The sequence below is a fragment of the Pyrgilauda ruficollis genome, unplaced genomic scaffold (assembly GCF_017590135.1).
Source record: "Pyrgilauda ruficollis isolate IOZ18807 unplaced genomic scaffold, ASM1759013v1 scaffold31, whole genome shotgun sequence".
Lineage (NCBI taxonomy): Eukaryota > Metazoa > Chordata > Aves > Passeriformes > Passeridae > Pyrgilauda > Pyrgilauda ruficollis.
In genome coordinates, this window is record NW_024524489.1 from 5,241,043 (window position 1) to 5,259,090 (window position 18,048).

The 18,048-nt window shown below is 47.2% G+C and overlaps 1 protein-coding gene across 3 annotated transcripts in view; it reads left to right on the forward strand.

The window, feature by feature from the left end:
* RALGAPA2 (Ral GTPase activating protein catalytic subunit alpha 2) overlaps positions 1-18,048 on the forward strand; it is a 96,402-nt gene that overhangs the window by 58,100 nt on the left and 20,254 nt on the right. For all 3 annotated transcript variants that reach the window (XM_041474097.1, XM_041474098.1, XM_041474099.1), the window contains one exon: positions 2,972-3,099. In XM_041474097.1, the coding sequence (XP_041330031.1) occupies positions 2,972-3,099 (128 nt within the window). The remainder of the gene's footprint in view (positions 1-2,971; positions 3,100-18,048) is intronic.

Consider the following 18,048-nt stretch of genomic DNA (forward strand, 5'->3'; position numbering starts at 1 on the left):
CTACATTTAAAGTACAAACCATTACAATGTAATAAAATTAATCCAGACATTTCCAGGGCAAGTGTGGCTGACCTTTTGTTCACCAGCTACTGACCCCAGGGTGAATGAACGAGCCTTGCAGAGAGAAATGTCTGTTGTTTGGCTTCAGTCCCTGGCATTTAAATTGCATTCCCTAATCGAATGAAAAGGCTGTCCTCTCTATCAGGTTACAGAATCCATGGCAACATTTGGCCTTTTATATCCATAATGTTAGCCTTTTTGTTTGCAGCCAAGTAGAGACACCTGGAGCAATGTTAACATTAACCGCTTTAGCATTAATAGCTTCATTATAGAAGAATTTCTGATCAGATAGCTGTTACTTTTGTTATATTGCTTCAGCTTGTATTGTTTTCATTTTTGATCTCCCTGCTTGGCAACCCGGCAATGATTTGCAAATTTTTTTGTCTTGATTAATTAAGCAATATAATTATCAGGAACTGTGCTGCAGTCTTTGCCCGACAAAGCTTCGGAGGGAAGACAATAGTAAGTCTGTTAGTGTGAATGCATTCCACGCGTCACAGATGCACGAGGATATTGGGAACAATGAGAGGAAAAGCTGCCTGCGAGAGGGGACAAAGCATGCCAGGCAAGCTCCGCACTGCACATACCGCCAGGGACATGCTGCGGGTTCCCTGGGACACAGATGCCTCGTTAGATTGCAGCTCGTCATCAGAGATTAATTCTCAGCCATTTGGTACAATAATTTACCCATTCCCCACTCTTTTAACTAGTGCTGCTTGCTGTAGAGGGGAAGTCTTTGTGCTCAGAAGGTTTATTTAACCTTGCCTACTTTTACTGCGGGCAACAGAAATAATGATTTTGCTGTTGGAAATTGGAATGAAGCAGGTGTTTGCAGTGGGCTGAATATTAATTTTTGCTTCACGGATAACTTGCAGTGACATTTGGAGTGCTCGCAGAAGGGGATCTTTCCCTCTATTTTTTTCATTGATTCCTGTCAAAGCAGGCTGTTTGTTTGTGGTGGCCAGCGGAGCCCCGCTTTCCCGGGCGGGGTGTTGGGTGCCGGACTCGGAGCGGAGCCGAATTGGGAGCGCGCCCTGCACCTTCTGCTGGCCCACCCCCCAGCCCCTGTTAGGGCAGGGCCCCGTGCAGATGGAAGCTGAGGAGATGCAGCTCCAGTGACTTTAATGACCCTTGGCGAGGCCACTGTATGTGCTGGGGAATGAATAATTCCGAGCCCTGCGTGCACGCGCTCCGGCTGCGCGGCGCTCGGATCGAGGCGGGCTCCGAAGCCCTGGGCTCTGCTGCTGCTCTCCCCGGCTGGAATACACACACCCTGTCCCCGGGTGACATCTGTAAATTCTGTAGTGCACTGGTGAGAAAGTCTGCCCCGTTCCCCAGCTCCTGGTGAGTGTGAAACCGTGAATGCAAGTGCTGTAAGCAAAACCTACTTGTCCAAAAAGCCCAGCAGGGAATTTCCCTGCCCCAGTAGCATCTGCTGATCTGACTTTACATATCTGGTATTTGTGTGGTGGTATCACTTCAATACTAGTATGTACTTAACCTCCTTATCTGTACTTTTGCATTCTTTTCTCTTGCTGTCAATGCTTCAAGACAGTGCATGGGATAAAAATTTCACTTAAAAATATTACTGCCTAGAGAGGCAAAACTTGGTGCTCCATAATGTTATCATTTTGGTGGCATTGATTTTCCTGTCCCCTTCCCTTCCAACTGCCTGGATAGTAATGCCAGCAGTAAATAAAAAAAAATTGAAAATAAGGTAAAAACCACTATGGTGATTTTAACATTTTTAGCATTTTATACTTTTCTGGTTTTTTGGGGGGTGGGTAATTATTTTAAGTAAAGGAATGACAGAATAAGTGTGTGCAGAGACAGCTGTCATTTCCAGATGTTACATTAAACCAAAATTTCTTCTGTAATTCATTGCCACTTCTAATTAGAGGAATTCCCTAGATGCAGGGGATTTATATTATTCCCTTTGTCCATTTATTGAATGACTGTCACAGTCACCCACAAGCAGTTGGAGAAGAATAATAGAGGGTATTTATTTATGTGATAAGCCTCTGTACAGATGGAAAAAATCCGTAGCTTAAATATTGATAATTGTTGCTGGCTTCTGTCTAGAGCTTTAGTTGGGGGGTTGGTTTTTTTTCATTTTGAGTCTCTGAGAGGCAAATGAATTTGAGTACTTACAAGTACTGAAAGTTGTGCATTTAAACTTCAAAATTTTCTGGGTTTGGGAGGCTCAGGTCTGTTTTGTGTCTGCAGTTCTGGACACGGTTTATTTTTAGGAAGCATCTCTTGTTCGTAGTGTGGTCTTTATCTGCAGAGCCTTAGGTCACCAGAGGACGTCACACAGGGGTTTCCTGTGCAGGTGGCCCTGAAGGAGCAGCATTTGGGCAGCTGGACCCACTGGGCTGGGCCTGTTTGTGCCTGTCCTGACCCTGTGTCCTGCCCTTGAGAGAGCCCCTGCTCTGCCTTCTCCTCTGCCTTCCACACACCTCCTTATCTTGGACCAGCTCAAGATTTTTTCTCTTCTATGAAGTCCATGGAAGGAGTTTGTAGAGGATTACCTGAAGTAAATATGTCTTTGCAAAGCCTCCTGCCATTGTTGGAGTCAGCCAGTGAATCAGCATCTCCTGTTGGGATCCCAGATGGAAAACAGCTCCTGGTATTCACTGCCAAAGGCATATTGATTGCAAATTCATAGATGGCCTCAGTTTCTATGTGTACCAAGCTTGTGCTTAGCCAGCAGAATGTCCTGAGACGTGTGTGTCTGTGTAGTGTGCTCCGGGCAGTCATGGGGAATTTAAACACTCACAGCTTGGGAGATGAATGTCACACTGTGAGTCTCAGTGTGGGAAACAATGTGGTCACACTGTTCTGGTGGCAAAATGCTGTACCAGTTTCCTGCAGTGGTTCTGAAGCCTGCTTTTCTGTTTTGGGGACCCAGGTGCCGTTTTTCGGTCCCCTCTTCGACGGTGCCATCGTGACCGCGAAGCTGCTGCCAAGCCTGATCTGTGCCACGTGCATCAACGCCAGCAGAGCCGTCAAGTCCCTCATCCCACTCTACCAGAGCTTGTATCCTTTCTCCACGGGGCAGGTCTCCCCTTGGGAGGGTTCTCACTTGGAGCATCATCCTGCAGAGAGGTAGGCTGGGGTGAAAATCCTCCCTATTTGATTTCATTGGCAAAGGTCAGAGCTTTCTTCGTGTCCAGATGGATGTTCTGAGTGGTTCACACCCAGCTGCCATCCGGTGTTTGCAGAATGGAATGGTAACAGCACTGGAGTCTCTCACCAGCAGCTTCCTTCTCACTGCTTGGTGGGCTTGGGCTTTGATCTCTGAGGAATGGTAACTCCCAGCTTGCTTTCACATTGATAGGAGTTGTGGACTGTGTGTGTCAGGCTGCTAGCTAGAGCTCAGCCATGCTCTTATCCTATCCAATTAACTTTACTTGGACTCATTACATTAATAAGACACGTGGGATTTGTCCTCAGATACAGATGTTTCAGGTCCCGAATTCCAGTTTCTTTCCAGTCACGCCTGTGTTTGGGCATTTTCAGAGCCTGTTTTCCACCGGTGGCTGGAAGGTAGCTGGAGGATGTGCTTCTCTGGGACAGGAGTGGTGACACAGGCTGTGCTTCTTGGGTTCTACACAGACCCACAGTGTTAGCACCCATGCTGGGGTCTTCTCATAATGCCATCATAGATTGCATAGCTTGTTTTGCTAATCACATCACTTACCTCAGGACAAACACTCACTGCACTTTGCTTTCTCTGGGGAGCATTTGATTTGAGTATTTTTCTAATCACATGACTTTGAGAAAGAGTTTGTGAAATGTTTTGATCTTTGAAAGAACATTGAGGAATTAGTTTTTAAGATGCACATTTTTAAAACATGGAATATCCTCAGTGTACTTGTTAGAGTTTTGTTTTAAAATACTAAACTAAAACAAATAAATTTTATCCAGTATACTCTGCAAAAGTCATCAGAAATTAAAAGTATCATTGAGGTTAAATAGATTTGTGTTAATAACTAATTGTTTACTCATTGTAAAGCAAATGGTGGTGATTGTGCAAACTGTGACAATGCCTGACAGGCGAGTCAAGGCTCGCTGTGTTTTCTTCTGTTTCCTGAGGAAAATCTAACAAGTCACTGAAACTGTGATGTGCAGAATTTAGCTTAATCTGTCTGTTTCTCAGTGTTTAATACTAAAGTAACGGTGTAGTAAAATGGACATAAGTAGAGGCAGTTAAAAGAAGGGAGCTGTCCCAGCCCCTCACTCCCAGCTGGAGTCCTCCCAGCTCTGGCATTGAGCATTTTGTGAGTGAGCAGCACTCACCAGCTGGCCGTGCTCCTGCTGTCCAAGGGGGTGTCCCCGAGGGTCCCTGTGCATCCCTGGGGTGACAGAGCTGCACAGACACTGCAGCACAGGGCACTGCTCTGCACAGGTCTGAGGCAGCATCTGTCTCCACATTCTTTTCCGCCTTTTTTTGCGTCTGCTTTTGCACCTGTGCTGTCCATAGTGACTCAACTGCCACTTGTCTGTCTGATAAATGAAAGTGGACTGAGGAACTCCTGAAATGGCACAAAGGGGATGTGGTGGGCAGATCCCTGTGGGACGATACTGGAGCAGGAGAGAAAGCTGTCTGTAATTCATTCCCTAGATAGTGCAGACTCTGGGGTACACTACGGCCAGCAGCTGGAATGTGAGTGTGTAGGTGTGTAAAGGTGATGTTTGGGCCTGTCTAAAACAGCTCCCAAAGGGTCAGTGATTCAGGTCCGGTGTTTGCTGTGCCAGCTGCTGCAAGCACGACACGAGGCAAGCAGACCCAGCAGTGCAAACACTAAATGGAAGTGCCATTATCAGACTGGAGATGGAAATAACTCAAAAAATGTCAGTGAGAGGGAGAAACAGAAAGCAGTGTTCCTGGCAAAGCGTGTGTTTGGCACACACTGTCATAACAGTAGCTGGGATGAGGGCTGCAGGCCGGAGTGAGGCAGAGCTGAGGAGGATCTGCAGCTTCCCTTTGGCACATGGGTGATGTTAAAAGGCAGCATCCCTGCTGAGGGGCAGTAGCTGAAGATGTTTGGACTCTGGTGTGGTTACAAATGGATCAAAACTTATCTGGTGTCAGTGGTTCCGTGGGGATAGGTGCTGCATCCGTGGTGCTCGTGCTGGAGCAGTATGAAGTACCTGCAGGGACTCATCCCTGTTCTGCCCTGGCGGTGCTGGGAAGCCGGGCAGCATCTTGCCAGCAGTGACAGCTGAAGTCACTTGTTGGAAAGTCTGCAAACTCCGGCTACAGCTGCACTTGTCAGGGGCTGTAAGGGAAGTGTAATCAGCCACAGAGATTAATTTGCATCTCAATTAGGAAAGAGTCAGGAGGAAGCTGTAGGGTCTGTTGCTGGAAGGTTGTGGAAGAAATCTCATCAGGCACAAAAGGCTCCCGACTTGGTGCTCCATCGAGCGGAGGACAATATCTGAGTCTGGTTTCCATGGGGACCGGGACCGCAGAGCCGCGGGAGCATCTCGCTGCCCGCAGTCGCTTGGTCGTGATGACACAAATTCCACTGCCGTGCCCAAATGCACATTTCTGTTGCAAATCTCTTTGAAAATTAAGAAGGTAACTACGGCAGACCACGTAATATTTTTTTAAATATCTTTTTTTTACGTTTATCTAACGCTTTTGGTTTTAAGGAATTCATTAGGGCAAGAGATTGGTTAAAAAACAATTAACTATATTTAAACTTCAGTTTAGAGCCATTCTGGCTACAGGTTCTTTGTGTCCATTGCAGGGCACATGATGGCACTCCTGGGGTGCTGCATGCACAGCTCAGTTGTCTTTGGAACAGTGCTGTCTCTGCTGCTGCTGCAGTGCTTCCACGGGCAGGGATGATTGTGCATCAGTTTATGTTCCAAATTCCCATTTTATTCCTCCTTGGTGCCATGGAGCAGAGAGGCTGAGTGGCTGCAGCCCCTGCTAATTGGGACTCTTGCCATCCTTGAGTAACTGCTGAGCTTGAGGCAGTGTGCTCCAGCAGCCTCTCCAGGCTGCTTTTTCAGGCAGTATCTGACTTTTAATGTGACTGGGACTTACAGAAATCATAAGCAATAAGATGACTTAGATTTTACAAGAAAAAAAAAAATTTAAGCTTACTACAATTGTTGTATTGAAAGGAATATACTTATGCAGATTTTTGAGTGCATCCGAGCCTCTTTTGTATGTTCTGGGGAAAGGAAAGAATAACCTCTCTTGCAAACAATTAATTACATGTCATAACTAAGCACAGGTCTGTTCTGTTTCCAGCAATGCTAAATTTTTAAAAAACTGGTGGGAGTGGGGCTGTAAAAGTGCATCTCTGAATGCTCTTCCAGCCTGTGTGAAACAAGCTGTGTGCTGGGAAGGATTTCTGAACACTTGTGTGATCTGGAGTGCCGTGGCACTGAGCTGCAGCAGAGCTCCTCTTTGGGAGCTGCTCTTGTCTGAGGATAAATACTGGGGGAAACCAGGGTTTGGATTGAAGTATTACAGGTCTGATTGGCAACTGCTGTCTAAGCTGACAGTTCCTAAGCTCAGGTGCTAGTCAGCCTTCAGACATGAAAATGTAGCTACTTTAGCAGGTATCAGGCCTTTTGGTTGACCAATAATTCAATCCCAGAAAGACACTGGGATTTGGAGATAGTGATGTCTGAGCAAAAAGCTGTTCTTAAAACGCCCAGGGAAGTGCAATTCTCACTGCCCAGGTTGTCTTTCCAAATGGAGCCATTTCTTTTCTCCTTGGATTGAATTGGCCTAATTTAAAAATTGTTTCAATGTTATTTTGAGTGTCTTACCACTTTGGGTTTTTTATTTCCTCCACCAATTCAGATAACTCTTGCACTCTCAGTCCTTCCTGACTGGGATGCTAACTGATTTTAGAGAAAAGTAGGAAATACCCCAACATGTCTGAAATGTTACCTCAACTTTGAGGAGCTCTTTGTAACCTGCCTTGGGGAGGGTGGAAGGTGTCCTGTGTGTCAGCACCAGTGGGTTTCTTCCCTGTGTTTGTTTTTCAGTGACTTCTGGTAGTCTTCAAGTTATGTTCTTAGCAATTCAAGCTATGGCATGTACTTCCTGTGAATGGGTAAAAGTGGAGCTAGTTCTTGTTGGGGTTTATTAACGCACTGATTATAAAATTGTCTCTGTGCGCAATCTCGCTTTTGGCATGAGTTGTTTGTTCTCATGGCAGCAGAGGGGTTTGATCTCCTGCTGCCTGGTGACTCCTGCACTCCAGTGTGCTGTGACATGGGGCGCTGGAGGTGCCTGTGCATCGGAGCAAGCACAAAGAGCATGGTGGGGATGAGAGCTCCTTGTGTGATACCTGAGCACTGGATGTCACCGTTTCCCAGCTCACAGTTTGCACTGCTTTTTGTGGACCTGAGGAAAACACAGCCCTTACCCTGGAGAAGTAATTTAATACGTGAGTAACTCTCTCACTGTTTTCTCCACTGAAATGGCAGTGGTGTGCCTGCTGACATGTGCCAGGCAGCAGTTCATGGGGGTAAAGCCAAAACTCCATCTAAACACATAACAAAAAAGACATCCATAACTTTAATTCATTACAACTCATCCAGATATTGACATACTAATATATCCTAGATGTGTTAATATCTGGAACCAAGAAGATTAAGCAAAGAACATCAGCTTCAAATTCTGAATTAAATCCCCTTCTTGGCTTAAGCCAATTTCTGATTAACCTAATAGAGAGTGCCCAATCTGCTTACCTGCTTTATCTGTGAAAGAAAGGTATTTGCTATGATGGACTTAATTGTGTGAATGGCTGTCAGATGTTCTGGAGGCTCGTGTGGTGTCAGACACATTTTGTGTCCCTCTCAGTGTGTGTTTTGTGGCACTGGCATTTGGAGCTCTGCTGTGGGTACAAGGCAGTGTTTGATCCTGCCGGGGAAATGAGATGGAAAGCCTGTTATTCCTTTCAGAGAGGGTTCACAGTTTGTCCCCTTTATTTCATCCCAAGAAGTGGTGCCCTCCAGCTATATCGATGCTGATAGAAATGGCTATGAAATTCTAAAGCATGTGTCACAGGAGCTGTGACAATTTATGTGACATGGCACCTGACGGTTTTCTGCTGAGCGGCCGGCCCTGGCACGAGTGCCTGCCAGCGGTCACTGTCAGGGGAGCAGCAGGTCCCGCTCAGCCCCTTGGCCAGGGGTGCCCAGACCCGAGGGGGGCTGGGGCTGTGCGGGCAGGCTCTGGCAGCTCTGCCCTTCATCCTGCACAGCCCCTGCTGCAGCCGATCAATGGCCAGGCTGGCTGTCTCCTCTGCCTTCCCTCCTCACAGCCAGAACCTTCTCCAGGCAGCGATCGATGCCTCTAATCTGCTCCAGCCTGTAATAAGTCATGCGAGGCAAAGCTTTTAGGTGGCATTACATGGGATTGTGGAGGCGGCTCCTCAGCTCTCATTCATAGAGCTCTTCATGGACTCGCAGAGAATCCACTGCGTCCCGTCGGTGCATATCTAAAGAGTATGAAATGCTTCTGCAGGTCTAAACTCCACATGCTGCTGCACTGTGCAGGCACAATGGGATCACATTTCTCTATTTTCTGTTTCGTGTCCATTCCTGAACCTGCTGGCGGGCCCTCGTTAGACACACAGCTTGTACCCGCATTGCTGGGGTAGCAGGGAGCAGCCAGGGGGGCTGCACGGCAACGGTGCCCTTTATTTTGTCACCATAACACGAGGCACCACTCTCCTTCCCCACGGCTGGGCGCTGCCAGGTTTGCTGAGGGTTGTTGAGAAAGTCCCAGGCTGATTCTGACACAGTTTTAAACTGCTGATCTCTTGGCAGCATCTGTGCTCTTCAGTAGCACTGAGTAAACCCCAGCAGTAGTAGAGGCTCTTCTTTGCTGGCTGATGTAATGGAGAGTTCCAAAAACAAACCTGAAGTGACATTGAGAATATAATGTGTTTTTAAATGAAAAGTGAGTTTACTGTGTGCTATGTGTCAGGGAAAAAAACCAACAAAACAAACTCAACATTGGATTTCTGAATTACATGTGTACTAGTATGTGTGTACTGGTTGCAAACAAGGGTCCTAAACCACACAGCCATGCCTCTTTAAGCCCTTCCAGAGACTGGGAAGTTCTGATCTTGCTGGAAATGGTGTGGTTTGGGTGGTGTAATGGTGCCCTGCCAAGGCCCTTCCCAGGAGCCCGGGACAGGGGCACACAGTGCGGTACAGGGCTTTGTTTATGAGCAGTAAATATCCCTTTTTATGAGAAGGTGCGGAGTACACGGAGGTGCAAACACCTGTCCCACGGTGCTTAATGTTTTCTCCCGGGTTACACAAAGAGCCTCCAATTTGTGTTTCGTGAGAGGCACTTGCTCATTCTTCGGTTCTTTGACAAAAACAAAATTGGTGTATTCGGGTTACTAACAAGTACTTCATCCCATCTTGTGGTGGTTCTTGCCGCTTTGCCATGGGTGCACATTCTGTGTCTTTTCAAAGTCATTTTTGCCGTTTCCCCCTCCGTTCCCTTTGAAGGGATGTGCGTAGCTAAAGCTCCATTGTGTCTTTCGGGAACTTTACAGCGAATTCCCGCTTGTGTTTTGTCACGAACAGGTCGCTGAGGAGCACAGCGAGTAGCGTTTTGCGGCCGGGCCGAGTGCGGGGCGCCGGCGGAGCGGGGCCGGCGGTGCCACCGGCGGCGGGGGCGCAGGCCGAGCCCTCGCTCGGCTCCCGCGGGCCCCGGGGTCGCTCCCCCGGGCGCGGGGCTTTGTGCGGCCTGGCCGGCTCATTAGCATGCGGGCCGGGCGAGCGGGGCTCTGCTGGCTTACCAGCTGTTCCTGCTGCTCCCGACAATGTCCGGCGGGCCGGGCTGGCCGCGCTGCGCGGCCGCCGCCGCGCTCCAACAGCCTTTCCGCTGGGGATGCCCACGTGGCACCGCAGCGCCGGCCGGCCTCGCATGGCATATGGTGTCTGGATTCATACAAGATGCAAAACTATTCTGCCGCTAATGCACAATGACTCATAGCATTGCTAATTTTTCCAACAAAAGCCCACTTCCACACCCACACTTTTAACCCCTCAGGCTAAAAAAGCCTCTTCTTTAGTTTCAAAGCCATGGAAATGTAAGGAGGTGGCTTCTGGATCAATATCTGAAACCCTATATTTATTTAAAGCATATGCACGCTCTAACGTGTATTTTAAATTTCAGTGAAAGCCGGTTTGCAAATCGCCACTATAACGTGCGGCAGATTTTTTTGCTCCAAAGTGGATTCGTTGTCAGATTTTGGGACTTTCAAATTTTTCGGTAGTTAACGTATTAAAAAAATAATCTGAACTTGCCACCATATATAATAAAAGGTTATTTTCATTTAAGAGGAGGGAATCCAAGCATTGTACCCAGTGGATCTAGAAGGATTATGTATTCCAGCACAAGTTCCCAAGCCGCTTGGTGTAAGCAGTTTGTAGTATTTGGGGATCTTTGCTATTTACTGGCTCTTCAGGGACAATAATAATGCACTTTCCAACTAGAGGGAGCTGCTGGTATCCCTGATGCTGATTCTTAACCTTCCAGTCTAATTCCTTTGTGCGGAACGTATGGCGATCGTTCCGATGTTTTAATAAAATCAAGTTAAATTACCCTGAGTCATTTAGATTAAAAGGACGCGTCTCGCTTCTTGCAGTGTAATCACCAAATTAAACTGCGAAATTCGGGGAAAACTGAAGCAGATCCTCGTTCCTTTTTTGTGGAATTATATAGGTCATGAAAAGGCTCGCGCAGAGTGCTCCGAGACAAAAAGCGTGCGGGAGGTAGGAGTGCGGGGAGCGCCTGCTCCCGCTCCCTCCGGCGGAACAAAGGAACAAAGGGACCTGTGGCCGGGCACCGAGGTGGCCGAGCTTGGTGCTCAGGCTCCCCAGGAGCCACTTGTTACAGGGTCCCCTGCGGCCAGCGCTGCAGCAGGTGAAGGCTCCTGCCAGCAAGGATTTGGGAAGGATCTTTCCTAGGGAATGGTTGGAGGGCTCCTGGGGGGGCTGATGGCTCCGCGGTGGGATGTGCTGTGTCCTCGCCAGGGCCAAAGCCCAGGTGCTGGCCTTGGAAAGGCAGTTTCCATCCAGCAGGGCTGTTCCCTTGTCCCAGAAACAGCAGTGGGAAGGCACAAAGGCTGCAGGAGAGCAGATCCGTATGTGGGCATTTCCATGGGTACTTCCCCAGTGCTCCAGGGACTGGTGGTAACACAAACATGCAATCCCCAGTACGGGTTTATGTCCTTTTTCAAACTTCTCTTTTTCTTTTTTGAAGAGACCCTGAATTCAGTGTGTGGTTTTCGTGAGCCATGCATTCTGAAATTGCTCAATGAAAAGTTACGGAATAACTTTCTAAACAGGAAAAACATTTTTAAGCTTAGATTTGTATTTTCTTTATGACTTTGTTTCTCTGTTGTTGAAAATGAGTGGCTGAGTTGAGTGCTGGCCATGCTTTGAGGAGGTGAGACACATCTGACTCCCCTCCAGCCTGACTGGCTCTGTGCAGCTGATACCAAAAGGAGGGAGGCACAGAAATTTTTGTGCCTGCTATATAAAATATTTTGATGGGCAGCACCATAATCCTACATTGTCTTTTGGAGAGGGAAGGCTTCCCCTCCACCTGCATTTGAAAAGCCTTGAAAGCCGTCCTGTTACTGGGGTCATGAACAAGGTGGCATCAAGCGAGAGGAGTAGGAGAAAGCTGCTTTTTGTAGCAGGTTTTCTGGCTGGCATATTCAGTTTGTGGGTTTTTTTCCCTCAGTATTGTAATTCTGTATGTATTTCCCAGTGCTCTTAACTATCAGGTTCTAGTGTATAAACAGGAGCAGATGGCTTTTGATGATTTCTTAAACCTAATGTTTAGTAACAATCTAGTGCGTGTACAGTATTTCCTGTTGAACAAAGTCTCAGGTAATTTTCTGGGTTTTAGTACTTCTCTGAATTGGCCTGGGCCAGCGTTTTTTATCTGTAACTTGTGCTGAACAGCTGGATTTGTGGCCCCTCTTTAGGGTCATCCACCTGGCTGATTTTCACCCATGAGACAGCGTGGATTATTTGACACCTTGGTGGCCTACGGTTTGTGGCTTCCTGAAGTAAAACAGGCCTTCCCCTGTGCACCTTCCAGCTGGGAACCCCTGAAGGGTTGTTTGGGGAGCAGTTATTTCTCTGAAATCTTAGTGTCACCTGTGTAACAATCTTGGGGTTAGCTCAGCATCTCAGTCCTGCGAAGCCTCAACACCAAAAATGTGACAGTGAATCCCTTACAGCTTAGGGACAGAGCTCAAGCTCCCAGGCCCTTTGCTTTTCTGTCTTTCTGAAAGCTCTTTCCTGAGCTTGTGCCATCCCTATGACCCTGACTGGTTTCTTGGTATTGAAAGGGGGCTTGTGAGGACTGTGCTTGCCAGACTGGCACCCTTCAGGCAGTGCAGGCAGGATCACAGAGGACCAGAGCACTTCGGAGAGCAAGCCCTAAGGCTGGTGCTCAGACAGTCCTCAGATCATAAGTGAACAGGGCTCTGCACTTTGAATTTCTGTTTCCAGCCCACCACCTTCCTCTCCCTACTGCTTGCCTCTCTCAGAGCTGGGAAATGTGAGGCTCTGAAAACACCTTTTCCCACAGGCAGCTCTGGTGGTAAGAAATGGAAGATTTTCTGTCCTTAACTGTTAAATACAAGTCTGTATTATCTGAAGGTTTCAAGTTGTAGGAATAGCAGTTACACCCACATGTGCCAGGCTGAGTAATTGAGGGAGAGCACAACCCTCATCATTAACTCCCCGAGCCTGGCAGGAGAAGAGGGATTGTTCCAGTCCAGGAGAACTGTTTGAATTAGAAACCTTTCCTTTCTAGGCTTTTGCAGAACCTGTTGGGTTTTGTACTCCCATGTTTTATGACTTGTTGCCATGATAATTCAGCTCATCTTACAGGTTTCTCTAATTGTGATTGATGTGTAATCTTTCATTTTATTGAACCTCATTAAGGTCTGTGAACCTCTGTCCCAACTTGCAGTAATTAGAGCCCAGATAGCCATTCCATCTGTTCTCAAGCACTGGTTAATTAATGAACTTTTAACGTGTTCTTTGCCTTGTAAAAGCCCTCAGTATTCTCAAGTTGCTGAATAGGATTTGCATGCCAGCATTTCCGTTTGTTTCAAATGCCACAGCAACGTGCAGTTTGGAATCCCAAAAGTCAACACACAAAGTCCCAGGATCTCGGAAAGCAAAGTGGAGAGATTTTACTTTCTGTTCCCACTTTGTGCATCAATTACAGTATCTGTGAAACTGGAGTTTGCAAACAAATGCCTCACAGGGTCTCCAGTGTTCTTTACTGCCCAAACCAACGGGTTTGAATCTTCTGTTGTATTGCTAAAGAGAATACACAGACATCAGTAAACCAAATTTTTCATGTTAGTACTTACTGGAAGAACATTAGAAACATGATACCTACAGACACACATTTTCCTGCCCTCATATTTCATCCTTTTGTTACATTTTGAGCATCAGGCCCGAGACAGCTTTGCTAGGTTTACGTAGCATTCGCTACAAGGAGATTTTTAGGATGGAGCAGAATCCACCACTGCTGCTGGAGTTGTCAGTGACACTGCTGTGGTCCAGGACTGGGGGAAATCGGCAGGACCCAAGGTTCTGAGAGTTTCTCTGCATCACCTCTGTGCATTCTGACTGTGCAGTAACTTGCTGAGTCAGTGATCTGTGTGCAGAGAATAAATCATTGCATTTGCAAAAAATTAATTCAATTTCTGTTTGCTGAGCAGACAGGAGAGGCAGTATTTCCAGTGGCAGGAGTTTAAAGGAAAACGTTGGGGTTTTTGTGCATTGTTGCATTCATGATCTGCTGCTGGTTTTTACACACAGGACTGTGGTGTAGAGCTGTAGCTGTGCTCTGCCTTGTTTGGATTGATCTGTGTTTACCTTCAATATTCAGGACAAGAATTAAGTCATACTACTCAACTCCCTCAAAATCCCTTTCAGCATCCAAAGGCCAACCATCTGTCTGGTCCAGCCATTCTTTCCTCCCCCAGTATGTGTTTTAGCCAGTGCTTTGAGCAAGGCTGTATCCTGAAGAAGCAAAATATGAAGGAAAATAAAGGTCTTGGGCCTGGGGCCATGTTTAGCAATGCAAACCCTGTAAATTGCAGATAAATTTGGTGAAACAAGTGCAGAGAGCTCCTGGTTCTGTGGCACTTGGTCTGTGGCACGGTGGGTGTCCAAGACACAGGCAGGCTTCTCTGTGGAGAGATTTCCAGAGCAGCTACTTTTAATTCCTTTTCCAACATTTCTGTGTCCAGATCATCGTCTCACCACTGATCCACATTTCAAACAGTCCGCTTGGCGAATCCATGTGTGCTCCCCTGCTCCTTTTTAGGACTGAAGCATTTTAAGTTACTGCAAGAAAAGATCTGCAAGAAAAATGGCTTTATTTCTCAAGCATCTTGGGAAGTGCAGGTGTTTTGTCCGGGAATGTGCTGGCTTGTGTGCAGTGTCAGGTGTGTGGGGCTCAGTCATGGTACCACCTCTTCTCCATTGCTGATGTTCTGCAAGTCCGAGGCTGGGATCTTGTTGAAGTTCTTCCAACATGTTGTTCCTCTAGCTGAGATTTAGTTAGAAACAAATCCATTTAGCATGTGCATTTACTAAGTCATGTTTGTAAATCATACCACTCCATTACAGCTGATATTTAGGGGGTGCAGTTCTGTTTACATGAAGAAAACTGGGATGTTCTTCCTGGGCAGTCCCTCTCCTGCTCTCCACAAGCATTTGCGCTCTGTTTAACACATTTTCAGATGAAAAAATGTGCAGACAATCTTGGTGAGGTTTGAGCAGCAAACAGAGCACGCACACACAGGAATGAGAGGATGGATCTCTTGCCCCTCTCTGGAGGGATCGTGCTGTTGCCTGTGCTCTGGTTTTCTGGATGTCCAGAGATGTCCCCAGTGTTTACTTCTCGGGGTGTGAGTCCTACTGCAAGGACACCTACGGGCACAAATCTCTGCTTTAATGCAACAGAACGAGTTTCAGTGCTGCATATGTATTTTAGCAATATTTTCTTTTAAATCTGTAAGCAGGGGTCGCATTACACCTTTAGTTAGCTAAATGGAAGTGCTAATTAAGGGAATTACACTTAAGGCTGTTCTCTGTCAGGTAACTGATTTTATACAATAGCCATTTACATTAAGATTTTAATATTACCTGTATTTTGTTTAATAATAACTTATTTTTATTTTTAGATTAAAATATTGCAGCAGCCTTTCTCTAGGTTGTCTGTAAAATGTTTGATGTTATTTGGGTTTATTAAGAGAGATAAGAGGGATGTTGTTCTATCAGCTGTTAAATATTATTGCATGTTAATTCATATTTTAAAAGTTCAAAGTCTGTGCTAGCTCATGTTTCTCTGTTCTTGTTGCTGTTGGTACAGAAGTGCTCGTATGGAGCATTGCCATTTGTGTGAAAAATAGAATTCAGCTCAGGCTATGCATAGATTGTCAGAAAGATTAAAGTGTGCATCGTGCAATTTTTCCTCTTTCAGAAAGGGGCCTTTGATGTGCTAATGTTCACTTTCTCTCTTTTCATGGCGAAGTGCTGGGCATTGTTTCGGGCTGCAGAGCAGTGTCTGCCTCAGAGCGCAGATTCTAACGCCCTGGAGCCGAACCTTGCGCAAGGTAGCGGCATCTGCAGATACTGCTGGCATTGTCCAGGGGATCAGATAGCAGTGTGCCTGCACAGATAAACACCAGGGCAGGCAGTGAGGAGAGGTGTTGCCAAGAAAGCCAAATATTTAATATCCAATATCCCACTTCTGTGTGCCAGTGTTCCTGCTGTTACACCGCGTCACACGCCGCAAGCCCAAACTGGAAAGCTTGGCAGTGCAAGAGGTGCTCGCTGTAGGCTCTGAAATCACACCCAAAGACAAGGCTGTCATGTATTTCCAAAGTTATTTGGCAAGTGAAATTATTTGGATGGGCTCATCTTGGGTTGCAGTGGGCATTTTCCAGCTAATGGATGAAATTCTGCAGGCTGCTCACAGGACCAGCTTGAGCTGAAGTAGCAGGGGCCTGATGTGGGTGGTGACAGTCATAGTGACAAAGGTGTATGGAGAACGAGCAGCTATGAACAGCCTTTCTTATGCCAAAAGGCATCAATTCTCCTTTTGTAATTGACTGGGAAGAAATGATTTCCTGAGTTCCTCAGAATGTAAGTATGAGAAGAGACAGTGTATAACTGGGCAGGAGCGAGTGGAGCGCTGGTTGTGTCCCGAAAAGACGGATTAGTTGGTATTTGAATGATAAAAGCCTTTCTTTTCAAACTGGGTGAAATTTGAGACAGTAAGTTAAACAAAACCTGGAATAAAACTTGAATATAGGAAAACCTGACAGCAGCACGCAGTGTTCCTGCTGTGTAGCTTCTTCCCCGGGTCGCCCATCCGTGCATATTCCCCCTTCCTCTCTTCCACCAACTTTGATGCTTCATTAAAAATTCATCCTGTGCTCCGTGCCTTCTCTCTGGGATCCTCACGATCTCCTTTTATACCCGACATGACTCAGCAGTTAAGGATGTCAAAGAACTTCAGAAGTTGAGCTTAAAGGGCACTGCCTGGAAGCGGCAGTGACAACACTGAGGAGGTGATGTGCTTCAGCGGGAGCTTCCCAGGTTTGTGCTCAGGCTGGGTCTGTGGGGAGGCTGTGCCACCTGGGCACCAGGACGGAGCTGCTGGGCACACAGGCTCCCTTCGGGTCCTCTCTGTGACGTGTGGAGCTGCAGACGGTGCTTGGAGGCACGTGCCGGGGAAGGGTCGGCCTGTGCGGTGATTTGTGGTCCCCTCACAAAGGAGCCTCTCTGTGCTGGCTGCAGAATGAGATGTGTCAGAAGGGCCTGGCAGGAAGCAGATGGAAGGGGCTGTGCAGAGCAGAGTGGCTGTCGCCGGGGGCTCCGGGGCAGGTTTTTGGTAGCCTTGGAAAAATGACTGGAGCAGCTCACATGTCACCAGTTGCCATCCACCTCTCCTGCCTGCGCTGGCTTGCAGGGACCGGTGACTTTCCTGCAGGATTCCCCTCCTCCCATCACAGCTGTCTGTGCAGCAGCACTGGCTCGCTCATTTGCCATCTCAAATCAGATTAATTGTCCGTTTTAACAAAGTGCTGCCGCTCTGCGAGTCGGCCGTAATCTCATCGGGGTGGAAGTGGGTGCTCCATAACCCAGACACCTCTGGGTGGATGCAGGAGTGCACAGCCCCAGTTGCACAGCACAGTTGCTCGCTGATGCTCTTCCCTGGTGTATCTGTGTGACCCCCAGCCTTGTGAGCACCTGGGGGTCTCACAGGGGCACAGATCATTGCACCTCTCACTTGGTGACGTGCAGGGCTCAGCCCCAGCCTGCTCTGCTCCTGCACTGCTCTTCAGCAGCTTTTAACCTGAGTACACACAATGCCCCCAGCTGGGAAGGGCTCCAGCAGCACCTCAGCTTTTCTTTGAGACTACTTTGTGTTTTGTCACTTCTTGTTTCTGCCATATTTATTCCAACAGGCAGGAATTTTTATTTTGTACTGTTCTGGGGTTCAGCACTTCCATTCCCCTTCCCCTGTGTGTTAATACCTGTATAATATGTACCTGTATACCATAGTCTGGTTCCTGGTCTCACTGTCACTCCTTTGCAGAGCTGGTTTGAACCTGGCCAGTCCTGGGTGCTGCAGCAGGCTGTCGGCTCAGGTGTGCAGCCAGCCAAGCAGCCCTCCCCACTGCCCTCTCTCCACTTCCACCATCATTCCTCTTGTGCTTGGATTTAGAACTTGGTTGTTTGTAGAACAAAACTGGTGTACTGCTCTGCTCACTCAGGAACTTATCCTGTAATTAACTGTAATGATAAGACTTCATGGCCACCCTGACTTACTAGAAATTTACAGGGAATTTTTTTCAGAACGAGTAGAACATTTAGAACAAGTTAACAGCAGTGAAACCAATGCATTGACTTACCTTTTTGTGGAGG